Raw genomic sequence first — 27324 nt, 5'->3', positions numbered from 1 at the left:
CATGAATTTCGTTAAATTCTCATAAATTCTCTTAAATAAGCATAAATTTGACTTCAAGCCTATAAATCTCCGCGAGATTGAATGAATTAGTTTTTATTTCTATGTGAGTAATTACTACCGCCTTCCTCTATTCGTCGAATGAATTATATTTTGGCTGTCGTCGTCATAGTTTTCGCGCCCGTAAAGTTTCGCACTACGATACATCCTCTCTTTTCCTGGTAGTATATTGCAGCATGTACACGCGTTCGGAGCACAATTAGCGATGTGTATATATACATGGCACATAAATATGTATGCGTTCGGTGAACGAGGTCGCGCTCCTCTCGTCCACGTCGAACACAATGTCGTCTTTCACGAAGCCTCTGGCGACGCTGCTAATACCTCCGACGAAAGGCTAAATTTGCGAGGCTAAACTTGAGGCAGTTCTGCCAACGAGAGGCTCCAATAAAAATCGTACACCCGACTTTTCGTGTTCTGGCAAAAGTGCATAAAACTTTCATTTTCTTCAAACTTGGACCGTCATGCAACGACGATGAGCGTGTGGAAAAAAATATTTTTCTTCGCGTTGCAACGAATACTTGGAGTCGTTTTTATCAATGCTTCGACACAAAATTGCATTTATCAAGCCGACGACTGTCAATTTCAAGCGAAATAGAATGAGAAGGGATTCGTCATTTTTTCAGAACTACCAAAAGTTTGGATAGTCGTGATATTTTTACTGAAACGTCAGCGAGGCTGCGCGACGAGAAGCGATAAGTTCTCTTCCTATCTCGCCTCCTGCTCTATCGCACTGTACAAACATCCCGTTTTACAAATTGTACAACGTGTACGACATGTATTAGATGAAGCAAAAGCTTACCTTGATGCTGTCGTAGCAGGCAGTGACCCGTCCATTCTGTACCTCGACGTTGGCCGGTGGATGAGCAAATTTGCACTCCGTGTCGGGCCTTGTACACTTGTTGCGTTGAAACTCCCTGCAAACCTCCAGCTGAAGCCAGCGCGAATCCTTGCCATTAAGTACGTTGTTCATGTTGAACATTGCCGTCTTCTCGACCCCGTTTATGTATGATTTTTAACGTCCACCTTGCGTTATCGCCTTGGGTAGAAACTCACAAGCACCAACGAGACGAACGACGACGACGAAGACGCTGATGATGCCGACGAAGACGAAGAAGACTATCGTGGATTTATCAACGAGAATTCGTTTCGTTTTATTATTTAATTCCACAACGGAGCGACGCGTTATCTCGCTCCCGGATTATAACTCGCTTATTTCTTTCCGTTTGCGATAAACGCGAGCGTTGCTGAGGTCATTCACTTTATATACATTTTTAAATCGTTAAAAACTCGCTATAACGCGACAAACTCTCAATTCTTTTCATTCTTTTCTCCTTTCTATATGATTCGCGACGCGTTCAATCAAGACTGATTTTCGTTCATTTATTTTCAAAACAAATCGATTCTAAATGGAAAAAAAAATCTCAAGATATCGACGAGAATCGTTCGATATTACAAAATCATTTTCACCATACGTATCCTCAATGAATCTTTCACTCTCGACAAAATTTGTCTCTGTTAAATCGTTTGAGATTGAACAAAGGCAAGGTTTCACGTTTGATTTTTAATAGCTCGAATTTCTCTCGTTTTTTCGGTTTCAAAAATGTATACAACTTTCATATACCTCTCTTATATCTTCTTCGTAGATCGAAAAAATGGCTGGCACAGGATCTCTAATAATAAACTGCAAAGTATTGAATTTACAGGTTTATCCCGCAGTGATTTTCACCGGTGTTGCTATTTTATTCGCCGATTTTATATGATCCCGATGCTCGATCGAAAAACACTATTTTTCTTGAGTCTTTTTCCCCTTTAATTTACAATTTTATATAAATATATCTTCGATTATTGCGCTTGATCGTGTTGTCCCGATTGCACCGTTTTGAACTTCGATTTTAATCTTGCGCGTCGACTTTTATGAAATTTTGTGTTTTAGGCCTCGTGACGCGTTTGAAAAATGTTGAAAAGATAATATTTTGTCAACGGGGGAAGCACGCGGTCACAGATTTGATCGCTAAAAGGCTCGCGAACCTCCCGAGCCGGTTAGTTTTTTGTTGGGCGTCGTGCAGCGCGTTTAGCATTCGTGCACTTTGAAAAATCCCCAGTCAAGGCTTTGCTTCGTTTACTGTTTTTTTTTTTTGTTGAATTACTTTTAGAGCATCACCTGCGATGTGAAAAACCACGATGAAGAATCCTCGAGGTGGTTTTTTTATCGATCACAGCTCTCGAATCGATGAATCTTTCGAGGCGAATGTTGGCGTGGAGGGATGGCAAAAAGCAGGCTTTCGAGGAAGATGCGATGCAGAGCTTGGGGCCGGAGAGTGAGCAGAAAAAATAGGGATGTGAGAGCAGCGCGAGAAATGGGCGAGCTTAGTTCGCGAATGGTTGTGTGGAATTGCTCGAGGGAACGGATCGCGCGGGTGTAGCAAGGTAGGATTTTCGGGGTTAAGGTGTGTGAGAATGTGAGAAAAAGATAAAGAGAAAGAGAGAGAAAGAGAGAGAGAGAGAGAGGGGGGATAGGGAGGGGGACTAGGCGAACTGGCGTTACGTCCCTTCCGTTATTCGTTTTTCTACGTCATTTATTCGTTTCACACTCCTGACTCGTGCCCCTTTCGTGTAATCCTCAGCTCTATCTCTGCTCCACTATCTGTAAACAAGAAAAATATCGATATTTTCTGTTAGTCGATTCTCACCCAGTAACACAAGAGTATTTTGTATGGTAAACATTTTAAACCATCGTAAACGAGGCGCAGCAGCTTGGATAATCGTTCGGAAAAAAAGTGTTGCAGAACATTAGTCGGGTTTGTGTCATGTGCCTGAGAGTTTTATGACCTGCAAATATATTATTGTATACGAGAGCAGAGGACAACGATCGATCACTTTTGCTTCGAAAATTCGAATTATTTCTTAAACAATCAAATCACCGAATAAATCGAGTCAGGCATTTTTTTCCCGGTGTCGGTGTACCATCGGTGAAATGAATTCATCGAAGGGTATCAAAATCATGATCGCACCCTTTCACACGTTAAAATCTCCGGATATGGAGTCCATTCTCACGTTTTAAAGAACCTTTTCACTGCCTGTTTATAACCTTCATCTATGTTTTTTACACTGGGAAACTATTTTTGTATTCGTGCGAAATCTCTCGAAACGTGGGAAACTAACGTGTGAGAAATTCGACTATTAATTTTCCGTTTGAAACTAATTTCTGGAAGATGAAATGTGAAATTCCGACTCGGAGAATCTCACGTGATATGATCTGATAATTGAATTTTGGCGTTTCTCATAAGCCCGAGATGAAAGAATAAACAAAAGGAAACAGCCTTTTTAAGAAAAAAAAAAACGATTCAGCATGGAATTCAAAGTTTAAATTATGTGTGGACCAACAATATCGTCGGTGAGAAAAAATAAATTCTCCAAGCGTAAAGTACCCAGATGAATAGCAAAGACGTTGGGATTTCAATTCGTGTCCTTAAATCCGTGTATATTTTCACCGCAATTTTATTAAAAACCCGAGAGTCTAAGCTGCTTACGTAAATTGAGTATTACGCGAAGATGCTGATGGTGAGGGTTTGTAAAAAAGTGTATGAGGAGGTTTTTGCAACGAGAACTGAATCCGATGCTGTCGGCATTCGTCGAACGGCTTGCATATGAAAATTCTATCCAGCATCAGTTGTTGACGGATGCGAAAATTTCTCTACTCGAAAGGATCTGTATTGTAAAATGCACAAAGATAAATACCAAAGCTGAAAACGAGAGCGGATGAGAGAGAAAATGAAGAAACGTGTTTTGTCACGTCGACTGTTTTCTTTCGCTGGAGAATCCGATCAGGAAGTATGAAGCTGCTCTTGTGGAAAAACCCCGAAGGAATCGTTGAAAGAAGATTCTCTCCTGATGCCATTTTCCGGTAAGAACGGATGTATATTTGTCGCTTTTTCGAAACGAAACAAGAGAATCTGACGTACCAATGATAAAGCCGGTTCGCTTCGTTTGCTTCCGATATAATCATATCTGGCCCCGCATGGGAAGGGCGAAATAATCGAATGAATATTCATTTTTCAGCATTTCCGGGTGCAGTATGCAGCTGCACGTGACTCCCAAGCTGAGTTCATCCGAAGGATCTTTATCCGAGTTGTGATGCAAGAAACACCATTCCGTATAGCTGCGATGTGGCAATTTTTCCATTTGCCAGTGGCAAGTGACTCACCACAGGCAACAACAAAATAATGACGTAGCCTGGAGCGAGTTCACTCGAGGAATTCGATAAACCACCGAGTCGTACGCGGGGGCGATCGAAAAGATTGAATTCTACACATGTACGAGGACTTGGGGCACGGAACCGTTAGAAGGAACATCATGAAAGAGCAGATTTAGAAAGCTCTAAGCACGAACGCCGAGCGCGCTCGTGGCCAGCGCTAATTACGCCCCGGACTCGTTTATTAATTATTACCATCGATTACCCGTGGCAGCCACACGGTCGCGATTGATACGCTGATTTACTACTTGCGCCGCGCATACACATACGTATACGCGACCGAGTGAACGGATAAGTGAGCGAGAGACCGAACGAACGTTACGATTGCTTGATGCCTACAGATATAGACGTGCTCTCATTTATACGAGCTGTATCGTTCACTCTACAATGAAAGGGTACGAAGCCTGTGCTCATACCGAGCCGATACGTCCTTTTTAAATCCAGTCAATAATGTACACATTCCCCCCATCATCAACGCACACACAGGGCAACATTGACCGAATCGATAATCGAGTCGAGACGAGGAACCGCACAGGCGATTACCGCTCCTCCTACGTCCATAGCTTCACTCCCATGCCAAGAGTCACTTTATCGATTTCCATGCATTTTCGCTCTGTGCTAATATAGCAGCCTCTTTCATTCTTATTTCCTCGATTCGTCATGTGCCAAGAACAAAAACCAAAAAACTTGTACTCACTGCGGCAGTAAACTGTCAATAACTACATTTTTTATCACTCCTCTCAAATTCGGTTCTGCCTCGAACGTTTCTCTTTTTGCGATTGAAATAATGGCACTCTTTCGCGATTATTCAGAATCAACGTTCACTACGGAATTTGTCATTTACGAAATTTATACCCGCGGCCGAACAAAAACGACCACATCGAGTCAATCAAATCATAATACACGATAAATAAATCAAACGAATCGAGCTAAAGACTGGCAATTCCGATGTATTTACACATTTTCGTTATTCGAGCGCGCGAGAATTAACCGAAACTCGATAAAACACTGGATTTAAAATATTTGTGTTCATCTCATGATGCATACCGGTCTACCTGATATGATTGACGCTATTTGCATTGGCTTTTCAAGAACAAACACACATACAATTTCATTCATTTTTCATGCTATATGCTTGACGTGTGTGTAGTTATACAGAAACGAAAGGCAGCACAGCAGATAATAACCAGCTTCAACGATTATTTTAAACGCCATCAATGTAATCCAATGGCACTGTGTGAAAAGGTGCTTTAGTTAGTTATCGTAAAAGAAAAGTGAGTACATATTTGTTTTTCATACATCAAACTGACCAAACGTTATATCTTTTCAAAGAGCAACTATAATATGATGTATTTAAGGTGTTAGGTGCTAGATTCATTCGTTAATTTTCCTGATTTTACTCCCCAAAAAAAACTCGTTCCCAACAAAAAAACTGAAATGTCACGATGCATTCGTAAACTAGAAAGTATTTTGTGATAAAATTATGAAGGGAATAATTTTCCTTCAACGTGATATAGGCCTCGGTCTGCAAGAGTTAAAGAACCAAAAATGAGAATAAGAAAATAGAATGTTTTTAGATATCCATGATGTCTTGAGAACGCCTTGTTACCGGTGAAAATCACTTGAGAATGGAAAAAGAAAAACACTTATTTGAGGTTAACGAGTAATAACGACATAAGCTGTGGAAGGTTTGACAACACCATGAGCCAGCTGATTTAAAATATAGATATGCATACGCATATAAATACAAAATAGTTGTTGTCACATTTTGCTTGGCGATTTTACTATAAGAAAGTATTTTAACTGTTATCATTATATTAAAAATTTATCAATTTCAACAGATGAGTTACTCATAATTTTAATAATTGCGAGAATCAATTTTATTCGTTTCTTTGATCATCAAAAGGGCAAAAAAGTTCAGTTGCTTTTTGAACCACAAGTGCGATCTTTCTTAAACTTTAAGCGATAATACTTTTAAATATACTCAAAGAATCATCTATACGCGTACGCACACTCAGGACGAGCTTCTCCCTCCTCTATCCATCTCTCTTTCTCTTTAGCTGAGAAAATCTTGGTAATCTTCTACGCAGTGCCGGCACTTCCAGACCGAGTGATATCTTATCGATTTTCTGTGAGCTTCGAAACAGCAAAAGTACGACTTATCGAGTATTAGTATTTCGTAAGAATATATGAGCATAGTTTACCGAACGTGTATGATATATACGGATGTGTACACGATACACCTAGAAGTTTTAAACTTGTGCCGAGACTTTTCCACGTACTTGTAAACTTCGTTTACAAAAACGAGTATTTCGTAACATGTGTTTGAATGTCTTTTCCTCAAGCTCGTGAAAAAAACTGCAAACTGCGCTGAACGAATGTACGTTTGATTTTGTCTTTGAACTTTATGGTTGAAAATGAAAATATATCTCGGAAATTCTTAGCACAGCTAGCTGAACTCCACAAAAGGAGCTTCAATTTATGAATATTTATTTTTCTACTTCGAATGCCCAGGGAAGGAAATATTTCCAAAAGCATTTCGGATAGCAGCCCGTTTTTTTATCACGTTCTTAATATGTCATTGAGAATAAGAATCAATAAAGAAAATCAAGGAAAATGAAATCTCGAAACGAATAATCGGAGCACATACTCGTGGCTCGACACTGAAATAAAGTCAAGGTGAGTTTATTTCCAAATAATTCAAAATTATTTGAATATTCATTTAAGGTATTCTTTTCGCATGACCGTATTTTTTAGTGGCACAAATTGGGGCACTCGAAATTTGGACTGATTCCTAACCTCTGAGAAGTCGTGGTTATATGCGAAAAGCTCCTGCTTCTGCCATTTTTCCAACTTCTGTCGTTAATATCTCTTTTAATAATTCGGTAAGCCTTTATTTTTATCGTCGCTACGGATTCCTTACATTATTTTTTATCTGTGAGATAGTTTGAATCAGGAATTTAGATTTAGTATATAAATTATCGAACAGAAATGTGGTAACGATGGAATCTCCATGAGCTCCCGTATAAATTTTACGATTTTTCAAGTTTCAATTCTTTATTAAATGTTTGATAATCTGTCCTGAAATTTCGCCAATATATTCTAATGCACTTTTACTTTACCGTTATTTAAAATCATTTATTTGTAGAATATTCGGGTTCGTGAAAGGAATGCCTTAACACGATTGAGTATTAAACTCGACGTAATTCACAGAGCCATTCGATTGATGCAACTATTTTCCGTTCTCAGTGAACGTCGCGGATTTGTATCTGTTTGTTCTGGACCGCACGAGACTTTCACCTCATATATCTCAAAGAGGTGAAGCGATGATTCGCGATTTCTAGCAGTCGCGATCTCGCGTCAGTTTGAACGAAGATTAAAAAGCAATGAAAACAAATGTGGAGATGAGAGAAAACTGGCAGTTTCGTGCTATCGAGACGGCGGAGGATTCTCGCGCACGGTTTCGCTGTTTCTGCAACGTTTGAAAATTTCATAGACCAGTAGTTTATGGTGTACATCATAAATGGTTATGTACACACGAAGGCACGTAAAAGAGGAGAGCATTCCCGATGCCACATTGGCATCGTTCTCACCATTCGGAGATAACGCGAGAGGGAGAAACACGCAGAAGCGAGAGAGTCTAGCGGAGCCGGACCTCGTTATCGGCAATTATTATCGGTCCATTGAATATGCACGGGCTGCGATTGCTGTACCGTAGCACTCGTATTCATCTGCATATGCATTTAAATCCCGCGGTACGACAGGTCCTCGCTCATACCAGGCGCTGTCGGATCACATATATATACGTACACAAACCGAGGGAGTCTCCCGCTTTCTATCAATGTTTAAATGTAAACACTAAATAGCGTTAATTCCTCTCAAAGCCACCCCACCATTGGCTCCGTTGTGGCGCACTACCACACTCGAATATCGATAATCGGACGTTAATGGAACGGATAAAGTTGAAATAGAAATTATCGATCGAATTATGCTTCTTTTTTGTGAAGGAAATGAAAAAAAAAATAAATACGAAACGAAGAAATGACGGGAGAAGGATTGCAAAGTACTACAGTTATTGAGTGTTGAAGCAGGATTATGGAGCGTGAGAAAGTATAGGATTCGATAATGACGATGCTTAAAAAAGAAAAGAAACAAAAAATACAAGATTTTTCGAATGTTCAAAAGAATGATATAACACAAAAACCAGCGAATGCGTGTATGGAGTGATCGAGAAGGAAATATTGTCACGGAAGAATGCATAACGAAATTTTGTTACGAGGAAATTGAAAGGCAGACACGAAGCTGTTTCGCGAAGCGAAAGAGCAGCAATGCTCAAAAAGGTTCCACACGAATTTCCCTTTTTTGAGAAGCACTGAGTACAAATTTAGCATCTGGTTGAAATTTGCATGATTTCCCTTATGCATAGGTGGGTTAACGTAAATTCGGAAATTTGCATGATCTCCTTTATGCATATCGGTATCCGTAAATTCGAAAGAAGAGAAGGAAATCGCATCAGAGAGCTCGGATGCAGTGGGAAGAGCTTCGCTCACTCACGTTCATAGGAAAACAAAAGAATTTAATTAGTCAACGTATGATCCTCTTTGCTGGAGCGTACTCGATCCGCTTTATCATGATACACATACACTTAGACGTATTATGCATGTGGAACATGGTAGAGATGATAGACTATTAAGTCCGTAATAGCACGAGCATGCGCACGTCATCATGAACTTCTATCTGCATTACTTTGCAACGCATAGATATTGCGTGATGTGATTTGTATTTTATTATTTTCAACGTTGATACATCAGCTTTCTCTACCTTTATAAATCGGTGAGCACAGAGGCGTGAAAAAAATATCAGTGTCAATTAAAAGTTGAGAAGTTTGAATTTTCACGAGTATTCTGGGTATTCTGCGAATGTTGACTCGTTAGAATGCGATTGGAAGCTTCACAAGATTGAATTTCGATCTACCACGGGGCAGGCAAGATCTAATTCCGCTCGCTATCATCGTGCGACAAAATGCTAATGCAGTGCGTGAAATGCATATAATGAAAGGAATCGGTATTCTAAGTATCGCTCAATAAACCTTTGACGCGGAGATGAGAGTAGCGGATTAACAAACGTGTGGCCTAGCTCTCTTCTCAAAAGCAGTTTTGCATTCGCAGCAAGTAATTTTAAGCGTTTGTAGGTCTCTTGGGCGATATACGACGAGTTGCGATGGAAGGGTGATCGATAAGTTCGAGTACCGAACGATTACCGCAGATGAAATTGAAAATGCGGATGATTATTTGTTGGGGGATCATTCGAATAATGAGCAGATGGAAAAGTTGGAGAGCTGGCAACGTATAATCCGCGGCGGGTAAACGGAACTTTTAGGCTTGTATCTGACTTCGGCGCGCTCGTGATCGTGTGCAGAGCCCTTTTTTCTCATTCCCTCTCTTTTCCACATTGCTCGTATTTCGCGCCCGAGCGCTTTTAGCTAGGATTTTCCTACCCACGCATCCATGGTAACGAGGCTTCTACCTTAATCGACATTCGGCATCGGTGTGGGTGTATAGCATCAGTGGTGAGCCCAACCCGACATGGGAGAGAGACAAAACGAGGGAGAGCGAGAGAGAGGCATCTCACAGCACATACAAACCGCACCTCTCGTTCGTTCTCGCTCTCTTGCGGTGCAGTTATAAATAGAACTCGATAAGTGCGCTCACATGGTAATAAGCCCGCGATGGTGCAATTGCAGAGGGGCAGGGAGGGACCCAGAGGCTCGGGCTACACGGCCGTAAAATATATAAAGGGAGTAAGCCAAACTGTATAGCGCGAATGTGAATCGATTCTCGAGCAGCGAATGAATGCCGCAGGAAACGCATAAGCTCACGTCAAAGAGTAATTGTGATAACTGTATCAATGGATATAGAGATAAAGAGATAGATCATTTGGGCATAGAGGGCGCTCGAAGTCCCCGCGACATCTGCTCTCTATATCTAAATTTGTCTATGACCGCGTGCGCAATGTTTTGATGCTTCGAAGCTCCCTGGACGCAAAAAACCGTTGAAAAAATGCTGTACGCGCGTCCTCCGAGGCCCGTCATCAGGCGCATCAATGAACGGAATTCCATTTCGTAATATGAAACGCAATCAAGATTGAACTGACACGTTGCAACGGATTCGTTCCAACACTCAATGGAGTGTCCTATTTGAAGAATTTTAAACTTGACGCTTTGAAAATTCGAAAACAAGAGTCAATGGAAATGCTCTCAGTTATTTTCTTCCGTGTCCACTTGCATTGAAAAATATTCAATTGCATACGGGCTCATGGAATCATCCTGGATGGTCCGACGCGTAGAGTCGTTTTAAAATTTTTGTACAGTTGAATAAAGTATGCAGTCGTTGAGAATCGGACTTTTATTAGCTTTTCAAATCTGAAATACGCTCGCATGTCAATTATACTTGAACTCGACTGCCAGGCAACGTTGATCTCGAAACAAAATTAAAATGCGTTCCATATGCGATGATTTATTTACGGAAATACGTGATTCAATAAAGTCACATTTTTCCTCGACTGCGAGAACTCGGTGTATATACTCATATCGGCAAATAAACGAGCATACACGAGTAACAAGATAAACACACGTTTACATCACGGGCTTTGTTTTGCAGCGTAATTGGAAGATGGTAGTCTTATTGTCGTATGAAAGAGAGGCTAGAGTACAAAAAAGGGGGAAACTGTTGATCGCAGACAGCAGACTTCACGGCCTACTTATTTGAGAAGCCGCAAGAGGATAAAAATGAAGACGTACATAGGTAGTTGAGAAGGAGAACAAGAACGACGGGGAATAGCAATTTCATTGCTCACCTTGCGGAACGTTAGACTTTTCCGCACCGCGCGGTTCTGGCGTACGAAAATGAACGCAGCGGTGCAACGTTCAACGTGAGTAAATGTACGAATGTTAGTAACTGCACATCCGCGGACACGGAGCGTGCTTCCCAAAAATGAAGCTACGAAACAGAGTTCGTTTTTTGACGGGCTGCCCTACGCCCTACATTTTTTTGCAGCCTCTCTTCTCTCGATAAAATAAAACTTCTTTTTCAATAAATCACGAAGCGTGCCTTCGACTGTTTCATCACTGTAGTCAAAATGCTCTAAAGCCCAAATCCGAAATAACGAAATCAGTAGGAAACGTCATCGCGGTCGAGATATATGATGGCACACGTCGAATACAGCGGACGCATGGTTGAGAATCCAGCCAATCTTTTTGTCAGTGGATCCGTATATATAAGCACGCGCATCCACAAATAAATGATACGAAACAAAAAGCTTGTCCGTGTTATTCGAGAACGAGTCCGCGATGTAAAATGTATGGTGGCATATATGATCGCGAACATGCTCGATATATCTATATCTGGACTTTCGCGTTTGTGGTCCCCTACGGCCACAGCCTCGACAACGTTCCGGCGTGTTATACGTAGGCAGATACGCCACGCATCGCACCCAATAAATATGCCACATGGGAATTCGATAGCCCGAAGGTGATGTGAATTTTTTCGTTTTCGCACATATACATACCCCGCCCGGCTCGGCGACTCCGCCTCCCGAAGGTCAATTCCGACTGGCGATTATACAGTAGTTTTTATCGCTCCTAACTTTGATTGTTTTCCCATCTATGTGCCCAATGCGAAATAGAAATAAATATTGGCGAGAACTTTGGGATCGGCGAAGAGGAAAGTTGAATTGAACAAAACGATGTCTCGTACTGCTCTGCGCGAGCTTATAAAATCCATTTATATACGAGCGACAGATCAGCGCACCGAGATCGACATCCTGCTGAATATATCGAACGGACTCTCCCTCTCTGCCTCGCTCTGAAGAACGATCCACGCGGACATGCATTGTTATGTTTGAGGAATAACTTGTAATGTGCCAATGATGATTTAATGCGTGGATGATTAATTTGGAATCGAAAGTACATGAACAACGCTGAAGCTTGCAACGTTGGGCTCCAACGAAATGAAGGAAATAATGATTCAGCAATTTTTGTGTATTTCACGAAGTATCGGTGCAGCTTGAAAAATTAAGAATTGCGAATTCGGCGGGGAACGAAATTGGAGAATTGCTGGAATTATTGGAGCGTCGTTTAGAACATTTCGTTGGACTCCAACGTTGCAAACTTCAGCGCCATAATACACGGTTGTAATCGCAGCAGACAGCAGCAGCAGCCCAATGGCGAAGCTGTGCACGCATTTTGGTGCAGAATTCGCGCTGACGATAGAAAGAGAGGCAAAGGAGTCAGAGTATTTCTGGTTAAGGTATATAGAATAATATCGAACCGAGACGCGGAACGTAATGACGACGGAGCAGGGGCAAAGCTGGGGTCTGTGGTAGTGGCAGCGGCAGGCCGGGAGGAGGACTCGGGGCATCGGCAGGCACGTGGTACGAGTTCGCTCGAATCGAAACTCAATTACGAAATTGACCAGGCGGAGAGGAGAGCCTGGGAGAGGGAAAGGGAGAGAGAGAGAGAGATGAGTATCGCGGCAGCAGGCTCGATGGGTACGGTCAACGGACCCGCCGAGACGTAACCCAGATATCTGGTAGCGGGCACGCCAGAGGCGCACGGATTACGAAGAGAAGAGCTGCGGGAATACGGAGAACGGCAAGAAGGGGGCGGAAGGCCGGGGAGAGAGAGAGAGAGAGAGAGAGGGAGAAACGGTTGAACCAGCGGTTCGCGGGTCCCCGGTGAAATTTCGAAACGTGCAATTTCCGTCCTGTAGAAATGGCGAATTCCCCCGGCAGCGATGAAAATCTAACGGTGGATGAGGAGCGCGCTAGGCCAATGTCGAACCGATCCAGAATCTCTATGTCGGTTAGCAGGATATATGCGCTCGCGACCGCCCGATAGATATTTTGCGGTTTACTGAGAACAATAAGAACTTTTGTTGGTGCTCTACATATGCACGGATCTCTGGTGCTCTCATATTCATATGTCCGGGTAACCCGAGGCTTGTACTCTCCTTGATTAACGCCATGTTCACCGTGAATGCTAAGCCGACTATCGAGAACTGATTACGCTTGCATATAATCTCCGCGCACGATAAAAACGTGAATTATCGCCAAAACCTTCGATTCCGCGTTCTCCAATCGAGAAGCATACCTCCGGAGCAGCCGACTAAACGAGGATTATATTCCGAGTCGAAAATTTCGAGGCTTACATCCGGTTCTGATAAGCCTCGTGGTTGAGGCTCTTGACAAACGATTATACGGATCCTATCAGGACCTCGACACACCCTTAACTCGCTAAAATTAACGGTCCGAGGATACCCTCGTCAAGATATACGAGTCGGGGTACACACGGTAAGCTTCCATTCCATAAAATATACTTTATTTAAGACGATCTTTCACTCGACCTGAGCAATGCGCTGTTTTTGTGCGCGTTCTCCAAGAAATACGAGCCGAAACTCTTCGATTTTATGAGCGCTATCAAATTCACAGATTTTCTTCCGATATTTATGCTCGCATTGCGCGATTTGTCATGTATGCGTGACTCTGTGGGATTTCTTGAAAGAAAAGCACACCTTCCGTTTGAAATTGAAAGGAAGAGTGAACGTTCGCGTTATAAATTCATGGGGGAAGCACTCGAAAATCTTGACAGAGAGCCAATAAAAAAGGCGAGTATTATGCGCAGACACAGTAATTATGAAGCATTACCGCTTCTCAAAGGCGGAAATGCGAATAAAACGAAAGGCCAGATTTTACGTTTTTTCGGGTCAAAGGCATCAGCCGTCCTGCCATGCGACGACTTTCGGACGTTTTTCTCCGCACATATTTTTTCCTTCGCGTTGTTTTTTCTTCCTTTTTCTATTTTTCCTCGCTTCATACGCGGACGATAAATGCGTATGAAACTGTCCACGCATATGTACACACACTCGTAATCCCAGTCCGACCGTACGAGTCGAAAAGAGAAAGAAAGAGGTTAAAATTAAAACGAGAGACAGCCGGGCACACCCGTCCACCCACAATCGTCAACAACCACGGCAAAGCATCGTACGCGCCAGTCGAGAATTTTGCCACCCACTCAACGGATCGTCCGCAACTTCACCGCTTCATAACCCCCATTATATATACACGAAAGAGAGAAACCTACTTCGACGAAAAAATCATCGCACTGTGACGAGAAAAACGAGAGACTGGAAAATGGAAGTGCGTCGAATACGGTAATACGGATTGACCGGATGCGACCAATTTGATGACGCTGAATTTTTCAAGGCTCGCGAGTTCAACGAAATGAAGAAAAAAAAACACTTGTAATCCGACAATTTTTTATTTCACAAAGTATCGGTGCAGCTTGAAAAACTACGAATTGCGAATTCGGTAGGAAACGAAATTGGAGAATTACTGGAATTATTTTCGAGGATTTTTTAAGATCATTTCGTTGGATTCCAACGTTGCAAACTTCAGCGTCATATCCAATTTGTATACGTTGATCCGTCACACTTCACCACGAATCTGTCCTTGACTGGCTCTCAACGCTTCTTTCACTTTCCTCAAGTTGATGAGAGGAAAGAGACCCTCGAATCGTACTATTTTCATCGTATCTTACGTAAAAATGAACAAAACTGAAATGAACTTTCGGTCGTGCCATGGCTGCGAGGTGTGTAGGCGCGTGTTACTCGTTACGAGCGCCGATTAGCTCATTTTTTTCCTTAGCAACCGCATCATCGATGAAATTATATGACTCATAGGCGCTTCGTGAACCGTAAGACACAGATGCGCAGACATGATTGTCGATAAAAAACCACCAACTTTCTTCATTCGATGCATGAAAATAATAGTGGAATAACGACGCTGAAGTTTCCAACGTTGGAGTTCAACGAAATGAACGAAAAAAACGTTTTTAATTCACCAATTTTTTATCTCACGAATCGTTGGTGCAGCTTGCGAAACTACGAATCGCAAATTTGGCAGGGAACAAAATAGGAGGAATTACTGGAATTATTGGAGAGTTTTTTTCGATCATTTCGTTGGACTCCAACGTTGGAAACTTCAGCGTCATAGTGGAATATAGAAGAAAAAATATATCTCAAAGTCTGCGGAACAATGATGACAGAATAGTTAAGCGTAATGGACGATAGAAATAGAATGAAAACAGTGGAATTCGGTGAATCATTAATTGCTATACGAATGTTCAAATTGGGATTGGCATGTTCTGTTAAAAGTGCCCCTTTTCATCACATTTTTATGAACTTTCAACGAATTAGGACGAGGAAACGAAAAAATTTTAGTCGACACAAGTTTATCAGTGCTACTTTGGAAGTGTCCTTGGCCGTCAATCTAGTATAGCACCGAAATAGAGCACACTGTGCGGAAATTAAAAATCAAATTTGACGAAGATTGACAGACCTTTCGTGATTTCGAAACATTTGATACGAGTGTACGCAGGTTTTGAAAATGCTATTACGGTTTTCTACGAAAGCTACGAAGTTCGAATTTCTCTGGATCAAACTTTTCCCCGTGGCTCTATAAATTTATTCACCTCGATTTTACAGACAGTCAGAATTCTTGTACGGTTCATGATCTCGCCCACGCGAAACACCTTTTTTTCCAATTCGTTACTATACCGAATTCAATAAATTTCAATAAAGTTGTCGAGTGTTTTGAGCAATTTGTGTGTAAAGTACTGAACGGAAAGGAAAAAGAAAGGAATGAAAGTATCTCAGCGAGGTCAAGATGGCTGGAATGCCCAATGCGCATCTCGCAGCTTCCACACCGCGTTTCTTTTATATACATATATAACCAGATACACACACGGGGGAAGCTTTTAAGCTCGTGTTAGCACGAAGAGGGAGCTTTCCTTTGTGTTTTCTCACTAGGTTGGCGTTTCAGTCTCTCTCACAACGAGTAAAACATGAGCAGAAGCTTCACGCTTCGCTCATTCTCTAGCTTTCAGAATTTTTCAACGAAACTTCTCCCGGATCTCTATACGTTATGATCCACCTCTCTCTCTGCCTCTCTTTCTCTCTCGCGCTCTTTCCCGTATTGTATTTTCCTTGGAATGTTTTTCCTCTTTATTGGATCTCTTTTTCCTCTTTCCCGTATCTCCGCCACTCGTGTAATTCTCTGTCGCAGGGCGTATTTCATGAAAATTGCTCTTACAAGAGAAGACCCACGCGTCTCAAATTTGAACATGCAACTAGTGCGATTCGTTTGCTTTTTAAACGATAAATTTTCCGGCCAAGAGTTTCATAAAAATGAAAACTTTCCACGATGAAAAACCCCTCGCCCCCAACCAATCGAATAAACAACGCTCTTTTTTCCCTGTCTGCTACATTTTCAGACGAGCAGCCTGTATTTTTTTTCTTCCTCCATCGTTCAAACAGAATTTAATACGAAGTGAGAATCTAAGCGGTTGAATAAATAGTTTTGTAACACCAGAATGCAGGATTATTCGCACAGAGTGTCTGTACAAACAAACGCCTTTCCGACGATCGACGCTCCCGAAAATTGGATCGCTGACAATCCTCATTCCTTCTCACTATTGCGACGCTTTCCGCTTATAAAATCATCGATACGACACACACACACACGCGCGTTCCCGAATGAATTTTTAACGGATTACAATATTTATTTTGCCCGTAATGCGTACGAGCGAGATAAAAATAAATTCCTCGTTATTTTTGAGCTACGAACGCGAGCACGTTAAGTTTATCGTAGAAAATTAAAAGGCTCAGTCAGGGTCGAATGAGCCACACACTTACGAGTTTTGTAGTATCGTAAACATGTGAGTCGCACGTGTGGATGAATGTGTGACGAGGAGGCAACTGGATGGCGTTTTCACTGTCATCTTATCGATCTGTCTCGCCTCCCTCGAACATGCAGACATTATTTTCATGGGGGTTTCTATATATATATACGCATTGGAGTAGAGTAGAACTTACGAAAGAGTCACCAACAGCGCGGAGAAGTAAGAAGTTACGATATCTAGGAGACTCGACAATGTGAGTCACGATTATAAAAAGCGCTCCAGCGTTAAAATCAACGGAGCGCGCATGCGCTCGCGCCCATGGAGATGAGACCATTATAGAGAGGGGAAATCGTGCATATTGCCTGCATACGGAGCATCGTCGACGCACGGTGCGCACAGACCGTCGTTACCAATGGAAAATACTGTGGCACTAGCGAGCTCCCTGCTCGTTTCTCTATGAGAAATAAAAACCGGAAAACTCGCTGAGGCGCGGCGAGTCGACAGAAGGAAAGGAATGTTGAATCATGAATTTATGAATCTGACGCACACCCGAGTATTTGCATCGCGTATTACGGTGATCGGAGAGACGGACACGTGGCGTCCATCGGCTCTAACCACAACAAAGCAATCGTTTATTTTGTTGTTCTCCGCTTCGTATACTTTTGTACTGTCTCAACTCACAACTAGAGAAATCGGTGTGAAAACGTTCTAGTGAATTCTAGAGAAAGTTCAAGCAAAAATGACATCTGCATGGTCAACCTGCACGGAGAAAACGAGGCCGAAAATTCTAGAGGAAAGTACTAAGAATATAGAATCTCGGGGACAGTACATATACGTACTGGACTGCAGCATTAATTCGTAGAGCAGCAATAAGACTTGTTCTATCCACCATAGTAAAAGGACGAATACCCATACCTTTTATTCAAAAGACTCAAGAGCCTTTTTTTCTATAAACATAGTAAAAAATGTTTTCAGTCACTTCAAATGTTTATATTGTAAAGTATGCTCGAGCAACTCTGAAGAAAAAAACTGTTTTTATGGTAAAATGTCACACGTATTCGGTGTATATTCGTGTATTTATCATAAAATTTACTATATGCTGACAGTCAAAATTTGTAATTTAAAGTACATTTCCACTTATCAGTAAGTGCTAGTCTGACATGATAAAACACTCGTCAACAAAACGAAATATAGTTCTCACGCGCATCACTTTTTGCTATCCACATAAAGCTGTTTAGAATCGAAGAGACGAAAAATTGGAAAATTCAAAAAATACTATGCTCTTTGTAATCAGTGCTTGGTTACTTTTAAAATTCTTGAAAAATAACATATTCCCCACTATAAAAAACGAATCCGTTTTCTCTGTGTGGTTTTATCACGTTATCAAATTAATTGCTTTCGCTCCGATTTTTTGGAGATTCAAGTTTTCCTTATCTAACATCGACACACCGAGGATAAGAACGGATTGGCAAAAGATCGAAGAAAGTAAAGCAACGAAAACATCGAACTCGTTAATATTCACCGCTCAATCCTTGTGCTACGTACGATGGTATAGACAGGACCCGTATCGCTACTATCGAGGTGCTCAAAGCAAAGATAATTCAGGATTGAAGTAATTCAACAGCTCACGAGAAAGTTTACGAAACTTTTCTTCCTTTTCCTTTGATCTTTAACTTGGAGTATTTCCACTTGGTAACACACTTTATTGTTTCATCGAGCTTGAAAATAAGCAGAGATTTTCAATTTCCTACATGTTGAAACATTGAGAGGGAGAGAAAGAGAGAGAGAGAGATGAGAGTATGAGAGCAAAAGGTGTTTCACGCAGCAGCCCGGAAAAGTTGCGGCATAGTTGTCTGCACAACAGTCCGCCAAGAGAAACGCGAAAGTCCGCATGGCGAAGGAGGCCCAGCAGAAGAGGGGTACGGAGCAATGGGGAAACAATAATTGATTTATATATAGCCGGCACGATCGTCGATCGAGGCAATAACGAGCAGCGGAGCGTGGATTAAGCGAGTTTGAAAGTGCGAAGAAAAAAAGCAGAAAACAGCAGAAGTTGAGCGAGTATCCCCGACAAATTTTGTGCTAAAAATAATTTCTCCATATTTTCATATCACTCCGGAGAGATAAGGGAGTTTCTCCATCTTAGAATTGGGTATAATATTTGCTACTTGAAATTTAATCGTTTCCAGGGTCATTAGTTAGAAACGCACCGTTATACAAGGAGGCATAATTTACAAACATTTTTACTGCTCGCCTTTCGTCGGCCAAACCAAATCGATGTTTGCTCTCAAATATTCGGATTCATGTGCTATTTACTATTGAAATAAACACATGCATATAAAACTATAACTTAACAAAAATACCGCATTACGCCATGATAATATTGCTGTACTGTCTGTTCATATGTAACGACTCGAGATGCTCAAGAAATATCACAGTAAATTGGCATTACGGGTTGTCCCGTTATCGAAAAGAAAAAAAAAACCATCTACTGCATTTGCTCGCAGACTCATGATTATTCTCGACTTTAATGAGAATCGAACTTCATACATCGGTCGGATAAGCCGTATTTAACGATGTTAGAACAAAATTAAATACAAAGCTGTACCATTCAATGATTATTATAAAACTATAATTACATCTGCGAGCGTGAGTTAAACAGCGATTCTCGAGCGCTGTCTCTCCTCTTCGAGTTATTCCCACAGTCTCTCGAGTTTCGAGTTTCTGCCCACGCTTATCGGCCCTAAAGACAATTCTGCGCGTCACTCCATTTTACTGCGTTTTCTTTCGTTCGATAAATTCGCTATTTACTAATAGTAAATCCTCGTATTCACTCGTACATAAACGTTACGATCGTCGATCGAATGATCCGGCGACCCGCGATGTTTTCCCGCAAGCTCTTCACTGGCATTGATTAAAATGTCGTAGCTCATCCGACATCGAATGAAGAAAGAGCACGAGGACTTTTCTCCTTAGGGTTAGACGACCTCGTTACAGTGCGAGTTTTGAGTAGGTTCCTCAGGACGCAGAATTCATCATAAAAAACAGTTGTGCAGTGAATCCAGGACGAAGAATGATTGGCGCTTCGCGTTTAAATACATCCGGAAGTTGGGCCCGTCATGCTCATTGCCATACAGCGAGAGTGTGCATCTCGACAGAGCAGATGAGCACACTCGTAGCAACTGGCAAAAGCGAGATAATGAGAAAGAGAGAGAGAGAGAGAGAGAGAGAGAGGAGGAACGGGGGGAGGGAAAGAGAGTGTATGTGCCGGATGCATTCCACACGCGGACGAGCAGCGTCCGCCGTTCTTTTGCTCGATGTATGCACGAGCTGATGTGTGTGTAATTACAGAGACGAGGAGGGGGGAGGGGGCACAAGCGCACATATATTCTTACTCCTCCGCTCGTTATGTAGCAGGGAATTCGCACGTGCTTTTTTTGCCTCATTCTCGAGCTATTTCTATGTATCATCACCTTCCTGTATTTGAGTTTTTTCTTCCTCTTTAAACTGTCTGATCGAACAGATGCTCCGTAAATCAGAGATACGATTTTCGCACGAGACTTCCGTGCGCGTTGAACACGCTGCAACAATGTAACACAAAGTGTGCTACGGTCGCAGGATTTACATGGGATTTTAATACTTTTCTACGTTCCTCGGCCCCGCGAAAGCAGGATGGTTGCTTCGATGAGGGGACCGAAGGAAAATGTAGTTTTCTGGAATCCGACGCGTCACGTGATCCGACGACTACCGCGCTTGGGAGCTCCGAACCCGGACTGTATCGAATCCAGTAAATTCGTCTCATTTCTCTACTCGAATGCGGCCCTCTTTTCCCTTCTTCTCTCACGTTTTCAATCCGTCAATTGACAAATACTGCTCGTCCGCCCGAAGGCGCTATGTATGTATACCGGTGCTTTGTAATTTTGTCGCTAAAATATTTCCGAGAGTTACGTAAAGCTCGGTACGGCTCGACGGGTGTCGGAGGGAGGAGGCGAACGAGCAGCAGCAGGGACACACACACAGTCGGAGACGCACGCATACACCGATCGCGAATTTTCGAAGCGATTACGCCAAACGAGCGAGCCTGTTGTGCGCGCGATGCGGCGAACGTGATGAATGTGGGAAGCAAGAGAGAATCGCGCGAGAGAGGGAGATACGGAGGGAGGAGGTGCGAGAGCAAGAGAAAACGAGAAAAGCCCGAGAACGCTTCTCCCTTCACCCGAGGGATTAACGCGTAATTAACGATTGCCCGCTCCCGCCAACCGGGCGAAGGGAATTTGATTTCTTTCTTTTTTTTTTTTTTTAATTTTTTTTTTCTTTTTTTTTTCATTCGCCCTACACGATGTACCACAATTTTTTCCTGTCGTTGTAATCTTGTTCCATACTATATTGTTAGCCTCTGTACGCGAAATGATATTTTACGAGCCATTTATACCGTGTGCATGGGCACGGATAGGAAATTCTCACCTGCTATTCCAACACAAACGAATCTCACTTATTTCTGATTACAAATGAGGCGTGAGAGAAATTCATCATTTCAGTGTCGCACCTTTACTGCCCTGGATCTTCAATATTAATCTCTCTTTATTGTTTTTAAATAATCTCTTCATTTTTTGAGCGAACGCTCCGCAGTGGCATCGTACTCTTTTAAAACTTCCTACGAATTTTTATCTACCGAAGAATAATTCATAAGTTATTTTTTTTTTTTTTTCGTACAGCAAATGTTGTACACACGCAATCGAACCATTCGCCACGAATATAAAATGCTTGATAAATTTGAAATTCAATCGGTAACGTGCATTCCAGATAAAATTATCTCAATTTTCAATCGTCATGTTGGTAAAACGTCGTTTTTTCAGCATTCGATTTTAAATTCCGAGAAACTAGGCTCATTCGTGTGGAACGAAAAAGTGAATGGGAAATTTGGGCAGCTCGACGCTGTGATAATTGGCTTTCATAACAGCATGTTAACGGTTAATGATTTCTCCGTTAAATAAAAATACAAATTTCACATTACTCCGCTCTCCCAATCGAATAATAACATGTTTTTTTCTGCTTGAGGCATAATTATTCCATTTAAAAACTGTCGGGAAACGTAATATGCTTTAACCCCTAATACCTTCGACCATAAAAATATATTTTTCCTCGCTTAATGAAGAATAATATGAAAAAAGCAACGCGTTCACGATTACGTCACTGTGGGGACCACGACGGAAGACGCGTCATCCGCCCTGACATACACAGCTCAATATTTCCACGCGGCGAGACTTAGCCATAGATAAAGCTGCGGGAAAGAAAAAGAATATAAAAGTGTTACGAGACTACGATACGAGAGCGCGATTTTTTTCCTTTTCTTCGCCTTTTCATTACCCATCGGGATCTGATACCCTTGGAAAGATCAAGAATAATGAAAGACGCGAGGAGCGCTCACAGGATCGCAATAATAATTGTAAAAAAAGAAAATCTACTTTGTTTCAGACGCAGCTGTGATCGAAATCAATAAGTTGCAAATGAAACTCAATAGTTTCTGCAGTACTTGCACCCTTCAAACTCGACACGACTCCATTACACTCATGATGAAATTGAAGCAAATACTGATAACAGAGTCACGCTAGCTTTTTAACTGCTCTTATCAAATTTGTATCAGAAATAAGACAGAAACGAGGGCGAGTTTAATGCCGCAGGAAACGTATTTGATGCTTTCGAGCTGATATTAGATATTCGCATCGAAGCTCACGTAGCAATAATGTTCTGATACTTAACTTTGGAACATTTCATTAAAAAGACTCAAATGAATATTTGAAGGATGCCGGAAGCACTGGTATTAGAAATTATTGCCACATTTTTTTCCATTCACTCCTTTCCTGCATCACGACGTTGAAGTTTGCAACGTTGGAGTTCAACGAAATGAGCGAAAAAGACATTTGGAATTCACCAATTTTTTATTTCACGAAGTATCGGTACAGTTTGAAAAACTACGAATTGCAAATTCGCTAGGGAACGAAATTTTAGAATTACTGGAATTATTGGAGGGTCTTTTTAGATCGTTCCTCCATGTTGTTTTATAAACTCATGAATAATTTACTAACATAATAAGTAATTGGGCTAACTATTCTTCATAGCAATGGAATCACATTGAAAAAGGAACGTCGGACACTGGAAAATTAACTCGTGTTGATTAATCCCTTTTTTAATTGAGTGCCAATACTTCGTGAACTGTGCGTGCATATATAGATCGAATACATTGAATAGAAACGCTTGGTCACGTTACCCCACGAGAGTTTTTAACGCGTTCAATGATTTTTATCTTTTTTCCAAGTACTTGAGAGACTTCGTCGTCAGGTGTTTGCAAACCGAGTGTACTCAACATTTAAGAAGCACTGGTTACATGCAAGTTTACACGGCGAAGAAAAACGAGCGTATTTTTGAAGTATTGAAAAATCCACGACGAAACTCAACGCAAACATGCTCGCTCGTTCTACGATCACTCAACAAATATTTCTGCGATCAACTTGAGCTTTGGTACGTTAACAACGAGCCTCTAGTTAAATCTTTCGTGCACCAGCATCGACCGGATTCTCGGCTGCAGTGTTTATTCTCTGAAGATCACGAATCACGTGAGAAATCATTTCACGTTATTTTATCGGACTATTCAGAGATGAACGAGAAGCATCGAACGTTCTTCTTCCCAAACAAGTTGCAACCAATATCTTTCCACGACGTGACTCGAACAGCCATAAAATACACATTTTCAACGACACTTTAGACCTTTGGAGCTCGCTTCTTGTATTCGAAATAATGAGAAACACAGAAACGTTGATACCGGATATTCGAAAAAATTGCGAACAAAAACAACGACATTCGGTTACGAGGAAAAGGGAAGAAAAAATTTCGTCAAAAATCTACTTTTTCCCGCCCGGCCCCTGAGCCATTCGAAATGATTCGAGATGTTTAATTGTTCTTTTCCGAGCTTCGAACGATTGTACCATTTCTTACCCGTTTTTTTTTCTTTGTCTAAACAACGAACCGGAAACGCCGATTATAAAACGCTATCAACGATGGGCTGGAGGAGAGCGGAGCTATAAAAAATTTCTTTTACGTAAACACATAAACAAGCGTGAGTTATACACTCGGAGGTGCTCCGGCAAACGAGTCGCGACCACGTTTATTATCGGGGTGCGTTTAGCAGCAGGTGGTACGTAATGAAAATCTGCAATCCAACCGCGTAACGAAATTAAGCGAGTAAGGCTTAAAAGAGAATGAGGAAAGGAATCGCGTAATTCTTCACAAGAAAATACGTGCTCCTGGTGCTCCGGATGATCGATGCGTTATTTCCATGCGATTGATCATCGACAAATTTTTATTCGATTAACGATGTTAGCACGTTGCAGACGAGTTACGTGCCGGAAAACATTTCAAATGTTGGGCTCCCGATTTCCCAGAACTTACTGAATAGTCACTTTCGAGTATTTATTTAAAAAACTTCAGTATTGAGCTCAACTTTAATACCGTATTGAATACGAATGAAAATAAATTCAAATGGAGTCAAATATTATTCGATGTTGAAAGAACTTTCGTTTGACTCTCGTTTTTCCAGTATCTCCTATTCGGAGTATCAAGAGCATGCTATTTTCGAGTGATTATTACGACGTTCGTGCATCGAACTAAAAACCTATCGACGTAACTTTCGTGCATTTGATTATGAATCTGGTTCCGATTTTTCGGCTTTTACTATGTGAAAGGTTTGTAAACTAGCAGCAAATTTACGATGTTTATAAAAAAGATATGTGTAAATCGAGGGATTGGACGACGAGAGCACGAGTAGGCTGAGGTTAAGAGGAAAGACACTCAGCACTGAAGCGATCGCGCGAGGAGCCAATGTCGACGAACACGCATCGCAGCTTTGCGTATACATATTAAAAAATCTATACAGATGAGTCACATGAATATTAAAACAGCAAGCGTGCTGATGATCGAATGCTCCGAAAATTCGTGGCGGGCTTGATCACATGGGAAGTAGGAACAAACGATCGCGAAGAGGGAGAAGAAAAAGAAACGGAATAAAAATGATTGATTGTTGGTCAAATACACGAATCACCGATGAGACGACAATAAAGAACGAACAATAACGTTGAAAAAGTTTTCTCTTTTTTTAGACACCTACGTAACCTCTCAAACGATGAGTCACACGCACATGCCGAAAGAACATTTCCATCACAAAACTTATATTATATGAGTGAAAAAGTATGAATGATTTAATCGTGTTGAATAACTCGTCCACGTACTTTTGTTGCGGCTTTTTTCGTATTGCTTTTGGTTTAACAACGAAACAGACGCAGGGTCTCCTGCGGATGGCTGGTTCGAAAGATCCTTAAGTCGTAATTCGAGGTAAAATCAAATGTAATGGTATCTCCCTTGCGTCAGTTGATGGTCGTTGGTCGCAGAAACACTTTGAATATTAGCACGATTAATCAGGATTTTCAATGGACTTGATTCACCTCTTATTATATTTTATTTTTATTTATATATATATATATATATTTTTTTTTCTGGTAAAAACAGTTCCACCACCCACGAATCTCGTTGAATAAAATGCGATTCTTCTTGGATCACAATCCGTAACGACGTAGCGATCGAACAATGTAAACGGAGGGAGGACGATGAAAAACAAACAAAAAAACAAAAACACGGGCAAACTCTGGCTCTCTCTTTTTATCGAAAAGCGTCAGGCCGATAACGTTTAAAAGTATATTGTTTTACGAGCTTTGATATAGTATTATTTATAATAATATCGTTTTCAATATGTTTTATCGAGTGAAACCGGCTGCTGCGAAGCACACACCACTGTGGTTATAATCGTTATATATGCTTGCGCGACACGATGGTTTCGTCGACGACGGGGCGCGTACGACGTTTGAACGGAAAGCGCGATTGCGTCGGTGGCAAAAGGCGAAGAAGACACGACGAAGACGACGACGGCGAGCACGACGACGGCGAGCACGACGACGACGACGACGACGACGACGACGACGAGCACCACGACGACGGCGGCGGCGGCGGCAACGGCAGCGGCGGCGGCGGCGGCAACGACGGACGAGGGGGAGCGATAGGTGACAGGAGGAGAGGGGGGGTAGGGGGAGCGCGGATCGGGTTGGCGGATTAATGGACGGGGTGGGGGAAGTACAGGGAAGAAAGACCGGCGAAATAGGTGCAGGTTTGAGCGGCTTTTAAAAAGCCCCCCGCCCTCGTATCAGGAGCGTGCGTGCGTTATCTTAGTAAATTGTCCTTTTTAATACGGATAATTATATAATATAAACGTGGGTTTAAAAAGAGGGAGGCGAATGAGGTTAAAGAGAGAGGCGAGCTATGCTGGTTAGGCGACGGAATTGCGACTGGCTCGAGGTCTGGGCTGGAGCGAGTGCCTGGCGCGACAGCGACTGTGGACCTGCGCGACCTCAGCGCCACCACCACCATCGCCACCACCACCGCCGCCATCGTCGTCATGTCGGGCGGCATATTGCCCCTCTCGCGCTCGCTCCGCGATGCGGTCTTTCACGTCACGATCCTCCGTAACTCGGCGACTCTCTCTCTCTCTCCCTCTTTCTAGCTCTCCTCCTCGAAAACCCGAGTCGCGCTCGTAGTAGGGATTACCATTAACATTGTGTGCGTCCCTGTCCGCCGAGCGTCCACGTTCCGAGCCCTCCCCACCGCCGCCGCAGAACTCGTGCACTGCTTCGAATTTCCCGTATATAGTTACACCAGCACCTACCAAGTTTCCGTGCACATCAATTGAGCGCCACTGCTCTCCTGCCAAAGTGTGCGTTCTCCGCCGCCCCACTCCTCGTCGCTTCCTCTCTCTTTTTTTCGCTCGCTCCCTCGTCCCCAACGATCCCCCCTCCTTTCCCCTCAATCTCCTTGCTCCTCTGCTGCTGCTAGCATTCATATCGCAGAGGCATTCGTATCGGGTCGCTGTGCCGCTGCAGCCTTGCCAGTGATGCTTGAGCCGTCGTGCGAACACACACACACACGGACCCACACACAACCAGAAACGAAACACGTTCCGTAGCTCAGGGCAACACGGACAGGCGGGAGACACGAGGGGAGCCGACGAGTTGACCGCCACCAAATCCTGGACGCCCCTCTCTCGTGGCTCGATAAGTGCTCTATACGCGCATGCGCATCTCCCATCCCACACCCCCCCCCCCCTCTTCCGCGCGCGACTTCGTGCCGCCGCCGACGCCCCCGCGCACACCAAAGGCACCGCTCTATCCCACTGTAT

The 27324-nt window shown here is 42.4% G+C and overlaps 1 protein-coding gene across 9 annotated transcripts in view; it reads right to left on the bottom strand.

Annotated features, from left to right (window-relative positions):
- Positions 1–26689, bottom strand: part of mbl (muscleblind) — a 207622-nt gene extending 180933 nt beyond the window's left edge. For 7 of the 9 annotated variants that reach the window (XM_043415840.1, XM_043415844.1, XM_043415845.1 and 4 more), the window contains exons 1-3: positions 25331–26689; positions 1682–2704; positions 860–1176 (exon numbers count right to left, since the gene is read on the bottom strand). In XM_043415840.1, coding sequence (XP_043271775.1) covers positions 860–1039 — 180 coding nt within the window. In that variant the 5' untranslated portion in view covers positions 1040–1176; positions 1682–2704; positions 25331–26689. Of the gene's footprint in view, positions 1–859; positions 2705–25330 lie in introns of all 9 variants that reach the window. The other 2 variants (XM_043415842.1, XM_043415841.1) reach the window with 2 other exon arrangements.
- Positions 26690–27324: the final 635 nt, after the last annotated feature.

The sequence above is a fragment of the Venturia canescens genome, chromosome 4, assembly GCF_019457755.1.
Source record: "Venturia canescens isolate UGA chromosome 4, ASM1945775v1, whole genome shotgun sequence".
NCBI lineage: Eukaryota > Metazoa > Arthropoda > Insecta > Hymenoptera > Ichneumonidae > Venturia > Venturia canescens.
Note: the sequence above shows the minus strand (reverse complement) of the source record. Positions and strands in the feature narration are given on the sequence as shown.